Source organism: Podarcis liolepis, assembly GCF_965112155.1.
Source record: "Podarcis liolepis genome assembly, chromosome: 7".
NCBI classification, from domain to species: domain Eukaryota; kingdom Metazoa; phylum Chordata; class Lepidosauria; order Squamata; family Lacertidae; genus Podarcis; species Podarcis liolepis.
Window position 1 is genome coordinate 57,652,310 of NC_139561.1, and position 18,743 is coordinate 57,671,052.

Here is an 18,743-nt window from a genome sequence, read left to right on the forward strand (position 1 = left end):
TACAAGGGGAGGTTGGAAGGGAAATGGAACAGCGAGTTACTGTGGACCAGCTGTCGGGGGTGTGGAGGGGAGAGAGAGCAGAAAAGGAATATTATCTTCTCAAAACGGCTTCCTACACGATCTTTTGGGAGGATGGCAATCAAATAATCAGCTACGTATTAGTAGTAATTACATAGCACAACCTTGAAACTCCGAAATTGATTGTAGATTGTGGTTTCTCTCTGCATTGAATGATATGTTTCACTGTGGCACTGTATGCTGCAGCTTCACACTTTATTTTTTGTTTCATTTGTAAATTTATTTTATATTTTAGTTGTATTTATACCTACGTTTCTGCTAAATAACAATGGGCAGCTGTACTACTAACCTCATTTAACTGCAGGTTGTACAAATAAGTCCATTTGACTGTATGGCTGGGAATGATTCACCCATCTAAGATGTGATTTCTTAGCTTCGGTCTGATTCAAACCCAGGATCCGAGCTCATTTTCCATGCGACTCCCCAACCCCCCAGCCTGGCTGAGATTTAAGGGAAACTGCAGATTTCAGCAGATCTTTTAAATCTTTTTGAAAAATGTCTAGTTAATTTGTACACACCAACACTGATTAACTAGAGGGAATTCACTGAACATCCTTTGCATAGCTACGGAGTTAATTGCTTCTTGTTCCAGCTTTTAGTCATTATCCACAAAAAGGCTGGCACTGCAGATCCAAATATGGCACAAAGTGCTCCAAGGAAGGTCAAGGAACAATGTTTGTTATATTCAGGGCCATGCATCTTGAGTAAATAAAAATGGTGGCTGACCACCATGGATGGAAGTGGCTGCTGAGACCATATAACACTGGTCCTGAAAGATCTACATTGGTTCTCAGTACATTTCCAAGCACAATACAAAGTGTTGGTGCTGACCTTTAAAGCCCTAAATGGCCTCAGCCCAGTATACCTGAAGGAGCGTCTCCAACCCCATCATTCAGCCCAGACACTGAGGTCCAGTTCCGAGGGCCTTCTGGCAATTCCCTCCCTGCGAAAAGTGAGGTTACAGGGAACCAGGCAGAGGGCCTTCTCGGTAGTGGCACCCGCCCTGTGGAACGCCCTCCCATCAGAGGTCAAGGAAACAACTATCTGACTTTTTGAAGACATCCAAAGGCAGCCCTGTTGAGGGAAGTTTTTAATGTTTGATGTTTCATTATATACCGTATTTTTTGCTCTATAAGACTCACTTTTTCCCTCCTAAAAGGTAAGGGGAAATGTCTCTGCGTCTTATGAAGCGAATGCAGGCTGCGCAGCTATCCCAGACAACAGAACAGCAAGAGAGATTGCTGCTTTCACTGCGCAGCGATCCCTCTTGCTGTTCTGGCTTCTGAGATTCGAAATATTTTTTTATTGTATTCCTCCTTCAAAAACTAGGGGCGTCTTGTGGTCTGGCGCGTCTTATAGAGCGAAAAATACGGTAAAAAGAAAAGAAAAGGTAGCAAATTGCAAAAAACAAAACAAAAAACAACCCCCATTTTTATCCACACGCATTTGCATGTCCTGCCCCATAAAAGGCTGCTTTACACACATCTGCAAAAAGTAATAAAAAATTATTGCCTAACAACATTTTTATTGCCTTCTTTATAGATTCCATAGAACCATCCATGGTATGGAATGCAAAGGAATGTGGAAAAGAGAGTGTGTGAAAAGTTGTGATATTTTCCTTGCAGATCACAAACAAGTGGGACCTGCGACAGAGTTTTGCAATATATTCCCAACTCCTAACAGAAGTGTTTCTGCTCAGTGCACCTCAAAAACTCCATTCCACACCCCATCTCAGTTTTCCATTTTTGTTTTCCAGCTGACGCCCAGCTTTCCACTGCTAGTCATCCCTATGGGGGCTTTGTAGCAGGTAGATGTTTTTTGTACTTTCAGAAACCTTGGGGGTCCCACTCAGCAAGCTGTTACCTCCCTCTTGTTCCCTAGTGGGCCAGAATCTGCCCCCAAACCACTATTATCTGACCGATGAAAGGGGACTTTTCAAGCGACACTTAAAAATGCAGCCTCGATTTTGATTTCTTGGTGCCAGCAAGCCTTTCCCACTGGAGACTTTTACATTCAGGAGGAGTCAGTGACTGTTCTTTGTTTCACATCTTTCTGGAGGCTGCCCAGGTTCTGGTGGGCAGGCTGAAAATATGCCCTCTCCCCCTTTTCCACACCCGCTGCCAGCTCAGACAATCCTCTGACCTCCCTTCAGAATCGGAGCAGCAAGCAACAGCCTGCGTCTCACAGACTGCCCATTGAAGACTCCTCTCTCTCACATTCCGCACCGCATGTTTTTCTGAAGCAACAGTCCAAAAATAACCCAGGCGAAATAAAAACCACACATCTGAAAAGTTGGCATTACAGAGAGGGAGGGAGGGAGAGAAAGAAACACATACACTTCAGTTCTGATGAAAACCCTAAACAGAGAAGGAGCTCGGAGCAACAGGGCAGTCAAAAATAGCACTTCAGAATATGAAAAGGAGGAAAGGGAATCTTTTTCATTCAGGAACAAACTTCCTATTACACCAACCTTCACCAGCCTGGTCCCCTCCAGACATTTTGAACTACAACTCCCATCAGTCCCAGCCCTAAAACTGCCTATGTTACTAAGCATGGTTTGCCATCCCTGTTTCCTTAGCTCCAAAATCAGTTGCCCCAATACTTCTCTTACTAACATCTGCTTTCCCCCCTGCCCTGCAGTCTGAGCCTCACAATACTGTTCATTGGAAGAACATAATAACATAGGAAGCTACTTTATACCAAGTCAAATCATTGCTCCAGCCAACTCAGCATTGTCTACAGTGATTGGCAGGAATGGCTCTCCAGGGTCTTTTTCCAGCCTACCTGGAGATGTTGCAGACTGAACCTGGAACCTTCTGCACCTAAAGTCTTCACCATGAAAATGTACCACACTACCCCCTGCAGCTGAAGATAAACATGGAACTACAAATATACTGTATTTGGCTTCCCCTTCAACTCCAGACAATCCTCTTGATTGCATCAAGCATGAACATAGCATCAGTTAAGGAGTTACTACCCGCTCATTCACCAGACAGGCACTGTATTTTCTGGTTCTTGGTAAATTCACTATCTCCCCCTTTTGCCTTCTCAAAATTTGCTCAGACTAGCTCGGCAGAGTTGCCATTCTTCAGAGTTCACCGCTTCAACATGCTGCGTAAAATGCCATATATGCAAAGTACACAACACCCCTCCCTGACCCACCCACCCACCCCAAAATAAAATTCTGGGAACTGTAGTTTAGCCTTTCACAGAGCTACAATTCCCAGCACCCTTAGCAAACTACATTTCCCATGATTCTCGGGCGGAGGGCACATGTACTTTAAATGTATGATGTGTACACAGCCAAAATAAGTTATGTCCCCTTCCATAGGGGTGGATCAATCTGGTTTTGCATGCATGTAAATGCATACACACGAACATCACAGTGGATTTGCTTTCGCCCTACCACACTGTTTCATCCAAAGGGCAGATACCATTTGGGCAGAAGAAGTGATTGCAGAGTAAATGACTCCACTGCAGACTACAAGGGGAAAGAGCAGAACCTTCTGGCAGCTTCTGACCATGTAAACAAAGCTGTGTAAACAAGCTTCCAATTCCTTCCTTGAGCAGTTCTACAACACAGCTGTTTTCCTGTGTCCATCTGCCTCTCATCACAACAGAGTTTTTACCCTCCCCCCCCCATATCATCCAAAGCAACAACGCCGTCCGCTTTGAGAAACCAGGGCTGATTCTTCCTTATGGGCAAAAAAATGTTATTCACAAAATAAACCCAAGAGCATGCAAATCCCAGCTGCTGGGCAGTACAATGTGTCTTCTCTCTGAATATATTAGCGCAGAAGAGAGGAACCATCTTTCAAGTCAATGTGTGTGTGTGTCCGTACTCCATTTCACACAGCATGCGGTTTTCTTGTCAAAGAAAGCCAACAGTAGTATCTGTTTGGAGAGTGAACAACTGCTATAGAAAACCTTGCTTAACAGTGGGGCAGTTGGGTGGTTTTAGACTCTGGACTTAATGGGTTGTATCCAAGAAATACTCAGAGTAGGCTGATTGGAATGATTATTTCCCATGGGTCTGCTCTGAGGAGGACTGACACTGGTTAGAACCTAGTGGTTGTCCAAAGATGGAGATGGAGGCAGCAGGCTTGTTGGCCAGCCTGCCTGCAGTCTCCTCCTTTTGGAGGAGCTTGTGGGAAGTTGGCACAAGTCAAGAAGAGGGTGGCGGACAATCTACTGCCGGTGAGCTGAACAGACAAGGAATCCCTGCAGAGTGATTGCTGACCGTTGCTCCTTGGGTTAACTGCTTGCTCTTTGGACTTCCTGATAAAGCTATAACAACGTTTTAAGAAGTCTGTGAAAGGGAACAAATTGCCAGCAGATTTAATCAAAACAGGCGTCTGCAAAGAGAAGATAACAGAAATGTATGACCAAAGCAAGCAGGAGGCCATTGAGGTTTCTGCCCAGAGAATAACTGATTCCTGGGCCACAGATTCACAGTCTTTCATAGAATCATAGAACTGTGGAAGGGACCCAAAGAGTCATCTAGACCAACCCCCTGCAATGGAGGAATCACAGCTAGAGAATCCCTGGCCATCCAACCTCTGCTTAAAAACCTCCAATGAAGGAGAGTCCACCACCTTCCACCACACCCAGGACTGCAAGAATCTACTATTTCCAGGGTGGGGGGATCACACAAAAAAGCCAGTGGGTCAGCTTACAAATATTGGATTATAACTCGTAACGCTGCTTGAATGGTGGAGCGATTCAATGGTGCTGCACTCCCTCTGTTTCTTCCCCAACAAAGGGTGTCCCTCAGGGCAACCTAGGCAGCCTCAGAGCAGTACCCAGACCTCAAGCCAGATTGTGATGGATAGAGAGAATCCACATCCTCACAAATGGGCAGTTCAGAGAGTAGCGATATAACGTATTATCAAGTGATATAGGAAGTCACAGAAAAATAAGAATTGTAATATATTGTGTTCCTAAGATGTATTATGTGAAAACCTAAATTATTATTATTATTTAAATAGAGAATTCGTATCCTCCAAGCATGCATGTAGCTGACCAGCTCTCACCCTTTTGAATTCTTACCAGGGATTAGGTTTGTAAATGCTTGAATGTGTGTCAAATCTGGTTCTCTATCCAAATGAACTTTAATATTCTTATCATTGCCAGGAGCATATTGCCTCTTGGCCCATCTCCTCTCCAGCCTCCTTTTCTGCCACTGATTCTGGACCTCTCTCTGCCACAGACTCTTCCTGCTAACTAAACCCTCTTGCCTCCTCAGCTTCTGACACCACCTCCTCCCAGTCTGCTCCCTCTTCTCTCTCCAATCACTCGGTGTCGTCCCACCACCAATCCCCTGGCTCTGAGCCATCTTCCCTTGGTGGTTCCACAGCCGGTGCCTCCCATCACTCTTCTGCATCCAACCAGTCTATGACAAAATTCTTGTTAGCTGATCATCTGTCTCAGCCTCTCCAACACTGAATCCATTATACCACTCTCCCACAACCACCATTTTGTGTTATGCCATGCTCCTGTGGCAGCCATTTTGTAACTCGCACCCACTGGCCAATGGAGGACGGCCATTCCTGACACAGGGCAACATTTTGGGCCTTACCTCTGTCCACTTGCCATTGACTTCCATAAATAAGACACAGAAGGGGTCAGATTTAGAGGTGACATCTCTGTCCAGAAGATTTTGGCCACACACAGACAGTTCGACTTTGCAAACGCAGTACTGGGGCCCCACTGGCACGGAAGGGCTGGAGCTGGTTGTGTACGCCATCAGCTCAGGCAGCAACAATTCCCGACAATCTGCAAGGGTAGAAAGGTTTATTAGTACTAGGGGAGGGATGAAACTCATAAATTCCCCATAAAAAGGCATTTGCTACAAAGAGAGAGGAGTCTTGCTGGTGCTTTGACCACCCATGTAACATAGTGGCCAAACACGTGAGCTAAGTTCTGAGTTCAAATGTCATATCAATCCTGTGTACTCACTCCCCTGCAGATTCCCTCTTCTCAGCTTCAGCTGCCCTCCCCATTGCTTTTAGTTTTAACTTTGTTATATTTGTGGTTAAGACTGCAACTTGTTACAACTTTATTCTTCCATCAAACTAACAGAGGTGTAGTTTTGGGTCTTTGCTTTATTTTCCTTACGGCTGAAAGCTCGATTTAATATCGCTTATGCTTAGCATTTTCATTGTGTCCCCAATTTGGGTCATTGTGAGAATGATACTGAAGTTTTGTTTTTTCTGTAATTTCAGAAATTCAACATAAAGTAGAATAAAATATAAAACAAAATAAGGTGATGTGTCAAGATGCACATTGATGGAACTCAATTCCAAGTGAGGACCATAAACATTTAACACAGGTTTGCTCCAAATTGGTTTCCCCTGGCAAGTATATTTCACTGCTGTTCATTGATCTAGCAATGAGTTATTTCATTCAGTACAATGATACAGTGCCAAGTTGGATGTTGCTATTTATTGCTAATATGTTTTGCTGCTATTTCACTGCTTTTTGTATTGCTCTTAATTCACGCATTGCTCTTAATTCCCTATTTCACTGCTTCTCTTATTGCTTCTCTATTATTTTGAATATTTTTATTGGCTTGCTCTATTGCGATTTTTCTGTTTGAGTGATGGAATCTATAAGACAGTTGCAGAGTCTTCCAGGGGCCACATGTCACTGGCAGGTGAGGTGAGAGAGAAACAGTGGCTGTGGCCAGAACGATGGGTGTGACTCTCACAATGACACAGGAGGACAAATGTGGCCCTCTAAGCATCTCTATCTGGCTCTCAGAACCTTCCCCAAGGCACCCCATCACTGGCTCCACACCCTCCTTGAGTGCCTTGTCCTAGCTGGAACATGCCACTGAACAATGATAATGCCTCTTGTACACACACACACACACACACACACACACACACACACAATGGGCTACATGACCCTTTGGGTTCCTTCCAACTCTACAATTCTATAATGCAGTGGAGATAAATGAGTGTAGATACAATTGGCTTTTGCACATTTGCAATGCAGCCAGCTGTACAAAGGTTAAGTGCCATCCTTGGCTCCTTCTTGTGCCCAGAAGGTTCCTAATCCCTGGACTGAACAAACTTCCCCGCCCTGGCTGTGCAGCTATCTGGACAGACAAGTGACCAACCCCAACTAACACGCTGCTTTCAACATCTCCATCTCTGAAACGAGGGCCACCCGGGTGAACATCCTTGGAACTGCCACTCCCTCCAGCTCAAAACCTTCAGCATCCTCCCCCCAGTTCGGTGGACCGCATCTGCTTCCCTATGGGAGAACATTAAAACCTGATTCACAGCCCTCTCTTTTTTAATTCACAAAAGGCATGACTGCCCACGGATGACGGCTCTGCTGTCTCTTCCTGTGGGCAGCTGCTGACAGCTGTGCTCTTCATCCTGTTCAGGGTCAGCCATCTCTCCAAGCTCCCCAGGCCCCAGGCCCTTTCAGCTGCATCTCAATTTCTCCGCCAACAGAGATGTCACATCTTCCTGACAGTTTCAAGTCCTGGGCAGAAGGTGGCAGGCCAGCCATGTCCATAAGAGAGGCAGAACAACATCAGCCAGGTTAGGAGCGAGGGCTCAGTCTGCAGAAAGACAGCTTGCTCTACAGCCACTGCTCCTGAATACAGAGAGCTGGCTGGGAAGAGCTCTGCACATGCTCTACTCCAAGTTGCTTGCAGATGCAGAGAGAATCAATGACACCAGCTACAGAAACAGAATCTCTCTAAGGCGTCTCCCCCCCCCCCAAAAAAAAGCCATGCGGGTTGGAGCAGATGGAAGCTGTTAGTCCAAAACATCTGGACGGCACCAGGTATTAGGGTGTGTTAAACTTCAGAGTCTTTATTTCACAAACTTACAGCTGCTTGCAGAGATCCTGGCTCTCATATAATAATATAATAATAATTTATTATTTATACCCCGCCCATCTGGCTGGGCTTCCCCAGCCACTCTGGGCGGCTTCCAACAAAATATTAAAATACAGTAATACATCAGACATTAAACGCTTCCCTAAACAGATGTCTTCTAAAAGCCTGGTAGTTGTTTTTCTCTTTGACATCCGGTGGGAGGGCATTCCACAGGGCGGGCGCCACTACCGAGAAGGCCCACTGCCTGGTTCCCTGTAACTTGGCTTCTCGCAGTGAGGGAACAGCCAGAAGGCCCTCAGCGCTGGACCTCAGTGTCTGGGCAGAACGATGGGGGTGGAAATGCTCCTTCAGATATACATGCATACATTCCTATGCAGTTCCTATTTCCCACAGTCTCCATATTGCCCTGATTTTAAAATATTAAAAATATTATTATTATTATTATTATTATTATTATTATTATTATTAATTCCCTGTCCATCTGGCTGAGTTTCCCCAGCCACTCTGGGCAGCTTACAGCATATCTAAAAACATAATAAAAACACCAGTCATTAAAAACCTCCAGATACAGGGCTGCTTCCAGATGTCTTCTAAAAGTTGTGTAATTCTTAATCCCCTTGACACCTGAAGGGAGGGTGTGTGGAACACCCTCCCTTCAGGTGTCAAGGAAATAAACATCTGGCTTTTAGAAGACATCTGAAGGCAGCCCTGTTTAAGGAAGTTTTAATGTACAGTGGTGCCTCGCAAGACAAAATTAATTCGTTCCGCAAGTTTTTTCTTCTTGCGAGTTTTTCGTCTTGCGAAGCACGGTTTCCCATAGGAATGCATTGAAAATCAATCAATGCGTTCCTATGGAGACCGTCTGGGGACAGAGGGGAAGCGCCACGCGCCTTCCCCTCTGTCCCCGGACCTGTTTTAAAGCAAGGGAAGGGGCAGCGGGGAGAATCGCTTCTCCCCGTTGCCGCCCCTTGGTTCAAAAGGGGTCTGGGGGGAGAGGGGAAGGCGCGCGTGCCTTCCCCTCTGTCCCCGGAGATTGCGGGGCTGGCAACGGGGAGAAGCGATCTTCTCCCCGCCGCCCCTTGCTTCAAAAGAGGTCCGGGGACAGCAGGGAAGACGTGCTGCGCTTCCCCGCTGTCCCCGGAACTTGCGGGGCAAGCTTCGTTTTGCGAAGCAAGCCCATAGGGAAATGCGTCTTGCGAAGAGGCTATGAAAACGAAAAACTCCTTCGTCTAGCGAGTTTTTCGTCTTCCGAGGTGTTCGTCTTGCGGGGTACCACTGTATTTTTAATATTTTGTTGGAAGCTGCACAGAGTGGCTGGGGAAACCTAGCCAGATGGGTGGGGTATAAATAATAAATTTATTATTATTATTATTACTACTACTACTACTACTACTACTACTACTACTAGGAATTAAGAGTGTGTGGGTGCGCAAGCACGTATCAGGTAGTAGATCCATCCTGACTTTACTGAACATACATCAAGGCCTGTGTACACAGATGAAAACTGTCGCTGCACACAAACACGTACCCCCTCCCAAATAAACTTTCTCTTTGAGTTGCAGCTGCAAATACAATCAGCTGCACCAACCAACCCAAGCATTTCACTAAATATTCTTTATTATTATTGGGGAAGGAGGAAATAGTGATTCATTTGCCAACATGCCCTGCTTTGGAAGCCAGTGCAAAACAGGGGCTTTTAGAGCAAATTACTTATCAGGTAGCTTTGTTACTCCATTTGCTGCAGCAAAAACAACTAGAGTCTTTTGAATTTCTCTGAAGGACAGGCGGGAGAAATCTTGCAGCCCCTCGTGTGTCATGCTCAGGCAGTAATTGTAGTTGTTTAAATAAGGGTCAGGCTGTTAAAAAAATCTTTGTCGGCTTAGTTATAGATTAAGGGGTACTCAATTGCACTGAAATGAAACTGCGTGTTAAGAAAAACAATAGTTCTGAAAGACAAAAAAGAAGAAGACATAAAGTGGTACCTCGGATTTCCATTCGTTCTGGAGGTCCATTCTTAACCCGAAACTGTTCTTAACCTGAGGTACCACTTTAGCTAATGGGGCCTCCCACTGCTGCTGCGCCGCCAGAGCACAATTTCTGTTCTTATCCTGAAGCAAAGTTCTTAACCTGAGGTACTATTTCTGGGTTAGCGGAGTCTGTAACCTGAAGCGTCTGTAACCCAAGGTACCACTGTACTTCGTTTTTGTAGGAAAGCATCCATACCTCATGTTCACCCCGTCATGAAACCGAACCACAATTTCAAAAGGGTTTTGGGCAAAGTAGGAGGAGTAAGAGAAAATCTATGATCCAAATCTTGCCCTAGCCACAGATTCCTTTCCAGGAGGTCTAAGAACAGTCAGCTTTATTCCCAACTGCAACATGGAGTTAATACTATCCTGCCTTGCAGAACTGTCATAAACATTAATAGCACAATCATATGCATGTTTGCTCTGAAGTGTGTCTTACTGCACAGAGTGGAGCTTATGCTTCAGTAAGTATTTAGGACTGTAGTTTGAGATCATGCGTGTTAAGTACTTTGAAACTGACTACATAAATACTAATATACATGAGACAGGTACCTATTCAATACCTTCGTTTTTCAACAAACCTTTTGAGGGGAGAATTTTTTGTCCGCACTTGTATCTGTATTGGATTTGAAATTGTTTTTATATCTGAAATTGTTGTAATTGTTTATATATATGATTTTTAATATCCGAAATTGTTTTATTTATTTTTGTTAAACTCCTTTGAGATGTTTCACAGGAAGCAATTCAAATTATATAAAAATAATAAAACACTAGAAATTAAATGGTGATGATGACACTAATTAAATAAACACCATTATCTATTCACCCAGTGCTGCAGTATCCTCCGATATTATTTTATAAACGTGCACATTTGTAAGTTTTTATATTTCCTGTTACATGACGGTTTCCAGTTACGTTTACGATTACATTTTAACTTTGGGTGTTTATATTTTAATGTTTTAGTGGGATTGCTCTGTGGTATTTTTTGATGGCGGATGTTTCATTTTAATGCCTGTGTTTTGGTAGGCAGATTCTTCGTCTTAGCTGCTTGCATGAATTGGGTGTTTCCACATTAGTATAACTACAGCTCTGTTAGAGTAATGGACATCATTTTAATGATGCTATGGTTTCTATACTAGTAAACAAGCATTAAGCAGAAAACCACCCAGGAGGCTCAGAGCTATGCAGAACACTTAGGCTAAATGTGAGTGCCCAAGGAGGAGAGAGGGAGAGGTTGGAGGGAGGGGAATGGAAATCTATCACAACATAGGCCTCAGGCCAATACCCAAGGCTTAATATCTTGAGCCTTAAGCTGTGCACATGCTATACCTTTAAAGCACATTCTTTCCCTCAAAGAATTCTGGGCACTGTAGTTTGTGAAGGGTTGCTGTGAATTGTAACTCTGTGAGGAATAAACTGTAGCAAACTTACTTTTAAAAGACATCTGAAAGCAGTTTAGGGAAGTTTTTAATGTTTGATGCTGTATTGTGTTTTTAGTACTCGGTTGGAAGCTGCCCAGAGTGGCTGGGGAAACCCAGCTAGATGGGCAGGGTATTATTATTATTATTATTATTATTATTATTATTATTATGCCTAAAATTCTTTGAGGGAAAGAAGGTACTTCAAATGTGCTTTAAAGGTGTATACAGTGGTATCTCGGGTTAAGAACTTAATTTGTTCTGGAGGTCTGTTCTTAACCTGAAACTGTTCTTAACCTGAGGTACCACTTTAGCTAATGAGGCCTCCAGCTGCCACTGCGCGATTTTTGTTCTCATCCTGAAGCAAAGTTCTTAACCCGAGGTACAATTTTTTGGGTCAGCAGAGTCTGTAACCTGAAGCATCTGTAACCTGAGGTACCACTGTATATAAGCAGACATTATGGTTATTTCATGTTAACTAATGTTTATTTGTTGCACTGCATACATGCTTTGAATTGTTATAATGCAAAATCAGTGGGGTGTGCGTGTGGAGAATGCACTTAAAGATCTAGGGCATAGGCAGCCTTAGAGTCCAGCCTCACGTTTTTCCATGCTGCAAGGTGTTTTGGTTTGTAAAGAGTGTGACTTGGAGCAAACAAAAACTAGCTATATAAGGAAGTCTACAGGAAGGGGGAAAGTCCTGAGGTCATAGACTTCAGGGTTATTAATCATCCACTTCCCTCCAATTTAGATAAACCTTCAGAACTCTGTTTTTACAGGCCTGTTAAAAAACCTTTTAAAAAAGAGAGAGATAATAAGTCCAGACTAGAATGAAGTGTTTCCACCTACCATTATTATTTTTTTAAATACACTTTTCACGCAACCAAAGCCTTAAAATAAGCAGGCTTGTTCTATTTTTATCATTTTTCCAGACCAAAACCAAATTCACAACGGCTGTGTTGGCACTGGCCTTAGCTCTGAAGGGATAGACTAGGAGGGAAGAAAATGCAAGTTAGGTTGAAAGGCCCATCCACTGAAAGAAAGAAGAAAGAAGCTGAAGTAAATTAAACCTGTGTAAAGTTACACCAGATCCAAACTCCGCTCAGGAGTGGGGCTACTGCTGGCTGAGATGGCCTAAGCCTGGCAGAGGGAAAACAACAACAACAATAATAATAATTTATTATTTATACCCCGTCCATCTGTCTGGGTTTCCCCAGCCACTCTGAGCAGCTTTCAACAGAATATTAAAATACAGTAATCTATTAAACATGAAAAGCATCCCTAAACAGGGCTGCCTTCAGATGTCTTCTAAAAGTCAGATAGTTGTTTTTCTCTTTGACATCTGGTGGGAGGGCGTTCCACAGAGTGGGTGCCACTACCGAGAAGGCCCTCTGCCTGGTTCCCTGTAACTTGGCTTCTCACAGTGAGGGAACTGCCAGAAGGCCCTTGGCACTGGACCTCAGTGTCCGGGCAGAACGATGGGGATAGAGACACTCCTTCAGGTATACTGAACCGCGGCAGTTTAGGGTTTTAAAGGTCAGCACCAACAAGCCCTTAAAATAGTGTTTAAGTTAGAATCATAGCACTGTAGAGTTGGCAGGATCCCCAACCCAGCTGCTGTGCAGAAATCACAGCTAAATAATGCTATTGGCACACCTGCACATTCTGAGCGTTTCTGTAAAAATAGATACTGACATCTTGGCATTTTAAAATCAAGCAAAGCACACAAGCTAGGATAAACCTTCAGGCCCTATGCTCTTGCATCAGGCATTGGACCTGAAACACGACCCCACCCCTTGATCTTGGAAGCCTTATAAGAAGCTGCTGCAGGAAAGGGACTGTGAGCAACATCATGGGAAGGGTGTTCCTAGGGCTATGGTCAAACCGTGAAGCTCCCTTGTTATTTTTGCTAGAGGATGCTGCATGTTATTTATGTAATCTTGTTATATTTACAGCACTGAGATCTGTTTTTTTGTGTACTATTAGATTTGCTATTAATTTGCAAATCTTATTATGAAACAGTTACTATGTTATTGTCCTGCTGTTTTTGTGAAACTGTTGCTATGTTATTTTGCTGTGTTATTATGAAATTGCTTTCGTTTGCAATGTGCTCCTGTTCTTTTGTTTTAAGCTGCTTGGAGCACAATTTCTTTTCTGGAAAAGCGGCGTACAAATAAAATGAATGAATGGCTCAACCTGTACCTGCAGGATCAAGTACAGACTGCAGACATTTAGACACTGGCTGCAGAGGAGGCACATCCATAGGCAGTTCACCCTTACACCAGGAGGGTGATAAGGTAGGCCTGTTTCACTCCACAACAGCCCCATGAGTACAGCAGGAAACTATCAATGCAGCCTGAACTATAACACTGATTGCTCCCAAGCTAGGAGGCCAGCTCCAAATACAGCTGAAACGGGATGTCCAAAGTCATTTTTTCCAGTATGCAGGACGCAGATTCCTAGATCTCTTTCTCTTTCTTCATCTACAATGTTCCATGCTATGCTTGTTATTTTCCACTAGAATTCTGCACATTTCAGCAAGGTCTCCAGTGCCCACCAGATCTGTGGGTTTTGCACCGATACCCACACTCGCTCCTGCATCCATCTGCACTGGGTTTGCTCCAGGGTGCTCATGGGGCACCCAGATTTCCAGGAGCAAGCCACAGGAAGCTTCTGCGCCGCTGCTCCTTCATCATCTTTTTTTAACAACAAGGCAGAGTGTTTTCCCCATTCACAGCTTGACGGGTTCTCCAACTTGCACCTGGTTTTAATGACAGACTTGCAGCTTGCTGTTTTGCCCCTTGCCATTAGTCACGCACATGGCCCCAACCACCCCGCTGCTCTGATGGGAGAAAGATGAGCTCATTTTGTTACTTGATTTAATGTCCTTTCTCTGTAGGCACAATGAGCCAAACTCCGAGTTGCACAAGGCCGCTAAGGCTTTAAGCCTTGCAGCATTCTCCAGGGCCAGGCATGGCAAGGCATGAAATTTCAAAAGCAGCTTGGGCTCTGTTGCTTGTGGACGGGGGGCAGAGGGAGAAAGAGAGGTCAGTTTTTCAATGTTTTATTGTGGTTTTAATATTCTGTTGGGAGCCGCCCAGACTGGCTGGGGCAACCCAGTCAGAGGAGTGGCATATATATAAGAAAATAATAATGATAATAATAAGCCTCCCTAGGCCATGCTAGTGTGAGACCATTTTGCAGAAGGAACAAAAACAGCCCCCTCCACAGGCAGCCCAATGCTGCTAGTTTTTTACTTCATTTGTTATTTTTGAGTACTATGGAGAAATGTGACCAACCCCATCTGGAGTATATTCTCTGCAGCAACTGATTCAGTGACGCTTCACATGAAGGCCGGCTGTGGAAGTCTTGCTGGGTGCCTGCGAGTCCTCCAGGCACACTTAAAAATAGCTCTCTGGATGTACGCAGGGAAAACAGGAAGTGCAAAGTCAGACCATCTTCTCCATCAAACCCAGCAGTGCCTTCACCAGAAATGGGTGGGCCACATTTGTCCCTTGGGAAGTTTCTGGGGGCCACATGCTAGAGATGGGAAGGGCCAGAAGCAAAAATGCTGGGAGCAAAGTATAAATATTTTACCTTTGTACAGTAGGCTAATTTCAACACAGACACCCCTCTATCCCAGTGGGGTTGGTCTGTCAGACCAGGACCTGGAAGAGCTCAGGGTTCAAAACCCCACTCAGCCATGAAGCTCATTGGGTGAACTTGGGCCAGTCACTGTCTCTCAGCCTAACTTATTTTACAGGGTTGTTGTGAGGATAAAATGAGAGAGCAGAGGAACCATGTACGTCACCTTGATCTCCGTGGAGGACAAAAAGGTGGCATATACAGTAAATGCAATAAATAAATAACAGCATGTTCAGAGTCTGAGGACACAATACAGCCAATAAAACCTTCAAAGATAGTACAGAGTAGGGTTGGTGGGAGGGTCATGAGCTGGGTGGAGGCAAGGCAGGGGGTGTGGGTCAGGGTGGGTCTTCAGGACTGGATAGAAAAGGCCAGGAAAGCCACACACAGCCCCCCAGGCCTAAGGTTTCACACCTCAGATCCACACACTGCCTGGCAGAGGCACTCCAGAGTCTCAAGATGCTGATCTATTCCTGCCATTCCCAAATGGGGCAGTATCACCCACAGCAGAGGGGATTACCTGGGGGTGCTAAGAGGAAGGGAGGCACTGAAAGTGGTGAGTTAAGACTGCTGCTAAGTGGCTTCAAGCCAGAAATTTGGAGACTGGCATCACTTCTTCAAGCCCAAACATTGCATGAAGCATTTACTTGAACAGTGAAGTGTATTTACTACACATGGCATCTAAGGTTCTTGCTAAATGACTAGCAGACTTTGAAAAGCTAGCATCACTGGATCAGGTTTATCAGTTTTGTTGGACGGATTGAATGAAATAATGTTAATTGGATTTTGAATAAATATTGTGAAATTAATTTTTGCTTCTTTTGAATTTTATTGTGCCATTATCTTCCTTAGTGGGTGGTGCAAACCGCTAGTGTGAATAATGTTTTTTATAGGAAGGGGGATGAGTTTGTGCAATCAAGAAGGCAGGGGTGTGAAAAAGTTTGGGAACCACTTTTCTATCCTGCCAATTGATAGTGGGACTTTCTGCATACAAACACCTGCTCTCCTACTAAACTACCATCCCTCCTTATGAGTTACTTGTAGAATCAGGGAAGAAAGGACCTTGCCTGGGATATCAGCTCCACCCAAGGCATGATGGAGAACAGCAACAACCAGGAAAAGATAGACAAAGCATTTTACAAGGACAGGAAGAAACACCACAGACAGAATAATTGCCACACACAGGAAGAACAAGGATATAGTCTGAGTGCCTCACTTGTAATTCTATAAATCATTTAATGTGTCAACACAAATAGAAGTTATTAATATTGCAGTTGTTGTATAAGGGATTATTATTTTGACCAGAATGCAATTGAAATTAATAAGATTTTGGAATGCAGAAATAAAAAAAACTATAAACTCTAGCAAGCAGGTGGCCACGTAAATTATATAATTCGGTATTTGAATGATTGGTATTAGCAATTGTATTATAATTTGGTATTGTTATAATGAGGCTATTATTGGATTGTAATTGAAAATTAATAAAAATTATTGTAAAAAAGTAAGGACCTTGCCAATTCTGGTACTCTTTTTCCAAGCTGACATTCAGTACACATATCTGCAACAATTCGCTATTAAAATTATTTTAATGAAAAGCCTTCTGTATTTTATTGATTTTTTTTGCATGCTGTGTTGGCTAATGAAAACATTTTTGTAAGTAGTTGTTCCTAATAAAATGTTAGTTTCACCAATAAATGAATTCTTATGTACACTTTCCCCCTAACATAATGCATTTTGGTTATAGAAGTGCATTGCAAATTTAGATAAGCACAAATTGCAAAGGATGACAGTGTCCTCATAGAATTGTAGGAAACCAGCAAGTAGGATTCAAACACTAGAGCACTCTACCACAGAATCAGAATAGCAGAATCACAAAACCGTAGAGTTCGAAGGGACTACGAGGATCATTTAGTCCTAACCCTGCAGTGCAGGAATTTTTCACCCATTGTAGGGCTCAAGCCCACGACTCTGAGTCTCACCCGCTACTGACTGAGCTATCCCAGCTTACTTAGCTTTCCAAAGCAACCCCGGCTTTATTGTTTTGGAAAACACACCTTTGCTAAATTCATCTTTAAATGGATATTAAATTGAATTTCTCCCTCATCCATAGTTCAGGCCAACAATATTCACCCTACCCAGCAGCACCTGCCAGGTGTGGGGCCAACACCAAACATGTCCCAGTTTTAAGGGCCTACAATCCTAACACAAAGGTGGCTTACTCATGGACTGCAGCTCCTATCAGCCTCAATGAGTATGGCCAATGGTCAGGGATGATGGGAGTTGTAGTCCAAAAACACATGGATGGATGCATGTTCCCCACTCTAGGTTTACAGCACGACTACATAGAGAACCCTGTGAGGGACAAAAAGGACTGAAGTTGTCAGGTGGCAAAGCATCCTGCTACCCTTCATATATTTTGGCTACAAAGCTCCCTCCAGCCTCAGCTTTGCCCGCTATGAATGATGGGAGTTGCAGTCTAAAAGATCTGGAGGCACCTGGATAGGGAAGGTCTACTCTGGAGGAACCAATGGTTAGACTCCATGAGAAGAAGCTTCATATACATGAGAGGGGTTAAGTTCCTACCAGTAGAGATTCTCTAGCAAGAATGAATCGATGTCGGTCACTGACCAGAGTGGATTCTCTAGTATAGTGGTACCTTGGTTTACAACCATAATCCATTCCAGAGGTTCGGTTGTAAACCAAAACAGGTTGTAACCCAAGGCACGCGTTTGCCAATGGGGCCTCCCCCCAAAAAATTGGTTGTAATCCAAAAAGGGGGGTGTAATAAAAAAGGGGGGCACACACTTCCAGGTTTGACGTGGTTGTAATCCAAAATGGTTCTAATCCAAAGCGGTTGCAAACCAAGGTACCACTGTATCTTCCAGCAAAGATTTGTCATGTACAATGACATCAAGCAGGACTTTAGCCAGGGCCGTCTTACCCATAGGCACCAGGGGTGCGGGACACCAGGGCATTGGGCTCTCCGGGGCACCAGGCAAGAGTCCGGGGCCCAAGAGTTGAGTCCAATGAAGAGACCGCCCATCAATCAGAGCACCACGGCGGGCTCTTCTGCTGTGGGTAGCTCTGCATCGCAAGTTTGGGGGCGACCAAGCCAGTGAGACGCTGAGGCGGCTGGCCAGCTCCGCCCTCCTGCACGCCTGGGACTGGGCAACCGGAGGGGGGGTGCTGGGTGGATCTTTGCACCCTGGTGCTGCATATGCTTAAGACAGTCCTGGCTTTAGCAATGCTGTTTCAAAGGGAAGGTGCACAGTTCTCCAAAGCAGTTTTCGAAAGCAGCTTAAATACCAAGCATTTTCCACACCATCCTCACCAGTGATAAAAACACAGATGCACCAACAAAAAATAACATCAAATTGCACAGCAGACTCACAGAAGAAGTTCCACAGTGTCTGCTTTGTAGAAAGACGAACCTGTAGACTTAGCCAGGGATTAGAACTGAGTCCTTGGTGTCTGTCTCTGGGTGGAAGATATGAGCTGGGATTTTTTTTAAAAAAAGAAGCCTGAGCTAGCGGGGTGGGGGGAGATCTGGAGACAGAGCAGAGAATTAAAGGGACTTCCAAGTACTCACCTTCAATCTCAATAGACTTCTGCAAGCTAAAGATGGAACACATCGTGATCTTGCGTGCGTCTGCAAGTGTGGGGATTCTTTGGGTCAGTTTACGCCGACAAAACGGAAAGAGAGAGTCGGTGGAATGC

At 44.3% G+C, this 18,743-nt stretch overlaps 1 protein-coding gene across 1 annotated transcript in view; it reads right to left on the reverse strand.

The window, feature by feature from the left end:
- Positions 1-18,743, reverse strand: part of CPNE2 (copine 2) — an 83,310-nt gene that overhangs the window by 47,896 nt on the left and 16,671 nt on the right. Inside the window, exon 2 of the mRNA XM_083511478.1 lies at positions 5,657-5,853. Within this exon, the coding sequence (XP_083367604.1) occupies positions 5,657-5,824 (168 nt within the window). The 5' untranslated portion in view covers positions 5,825-5,853. The remainder of the gene's footprint in view (positions 1-5,656; positions 5,854-18,743) is intronic.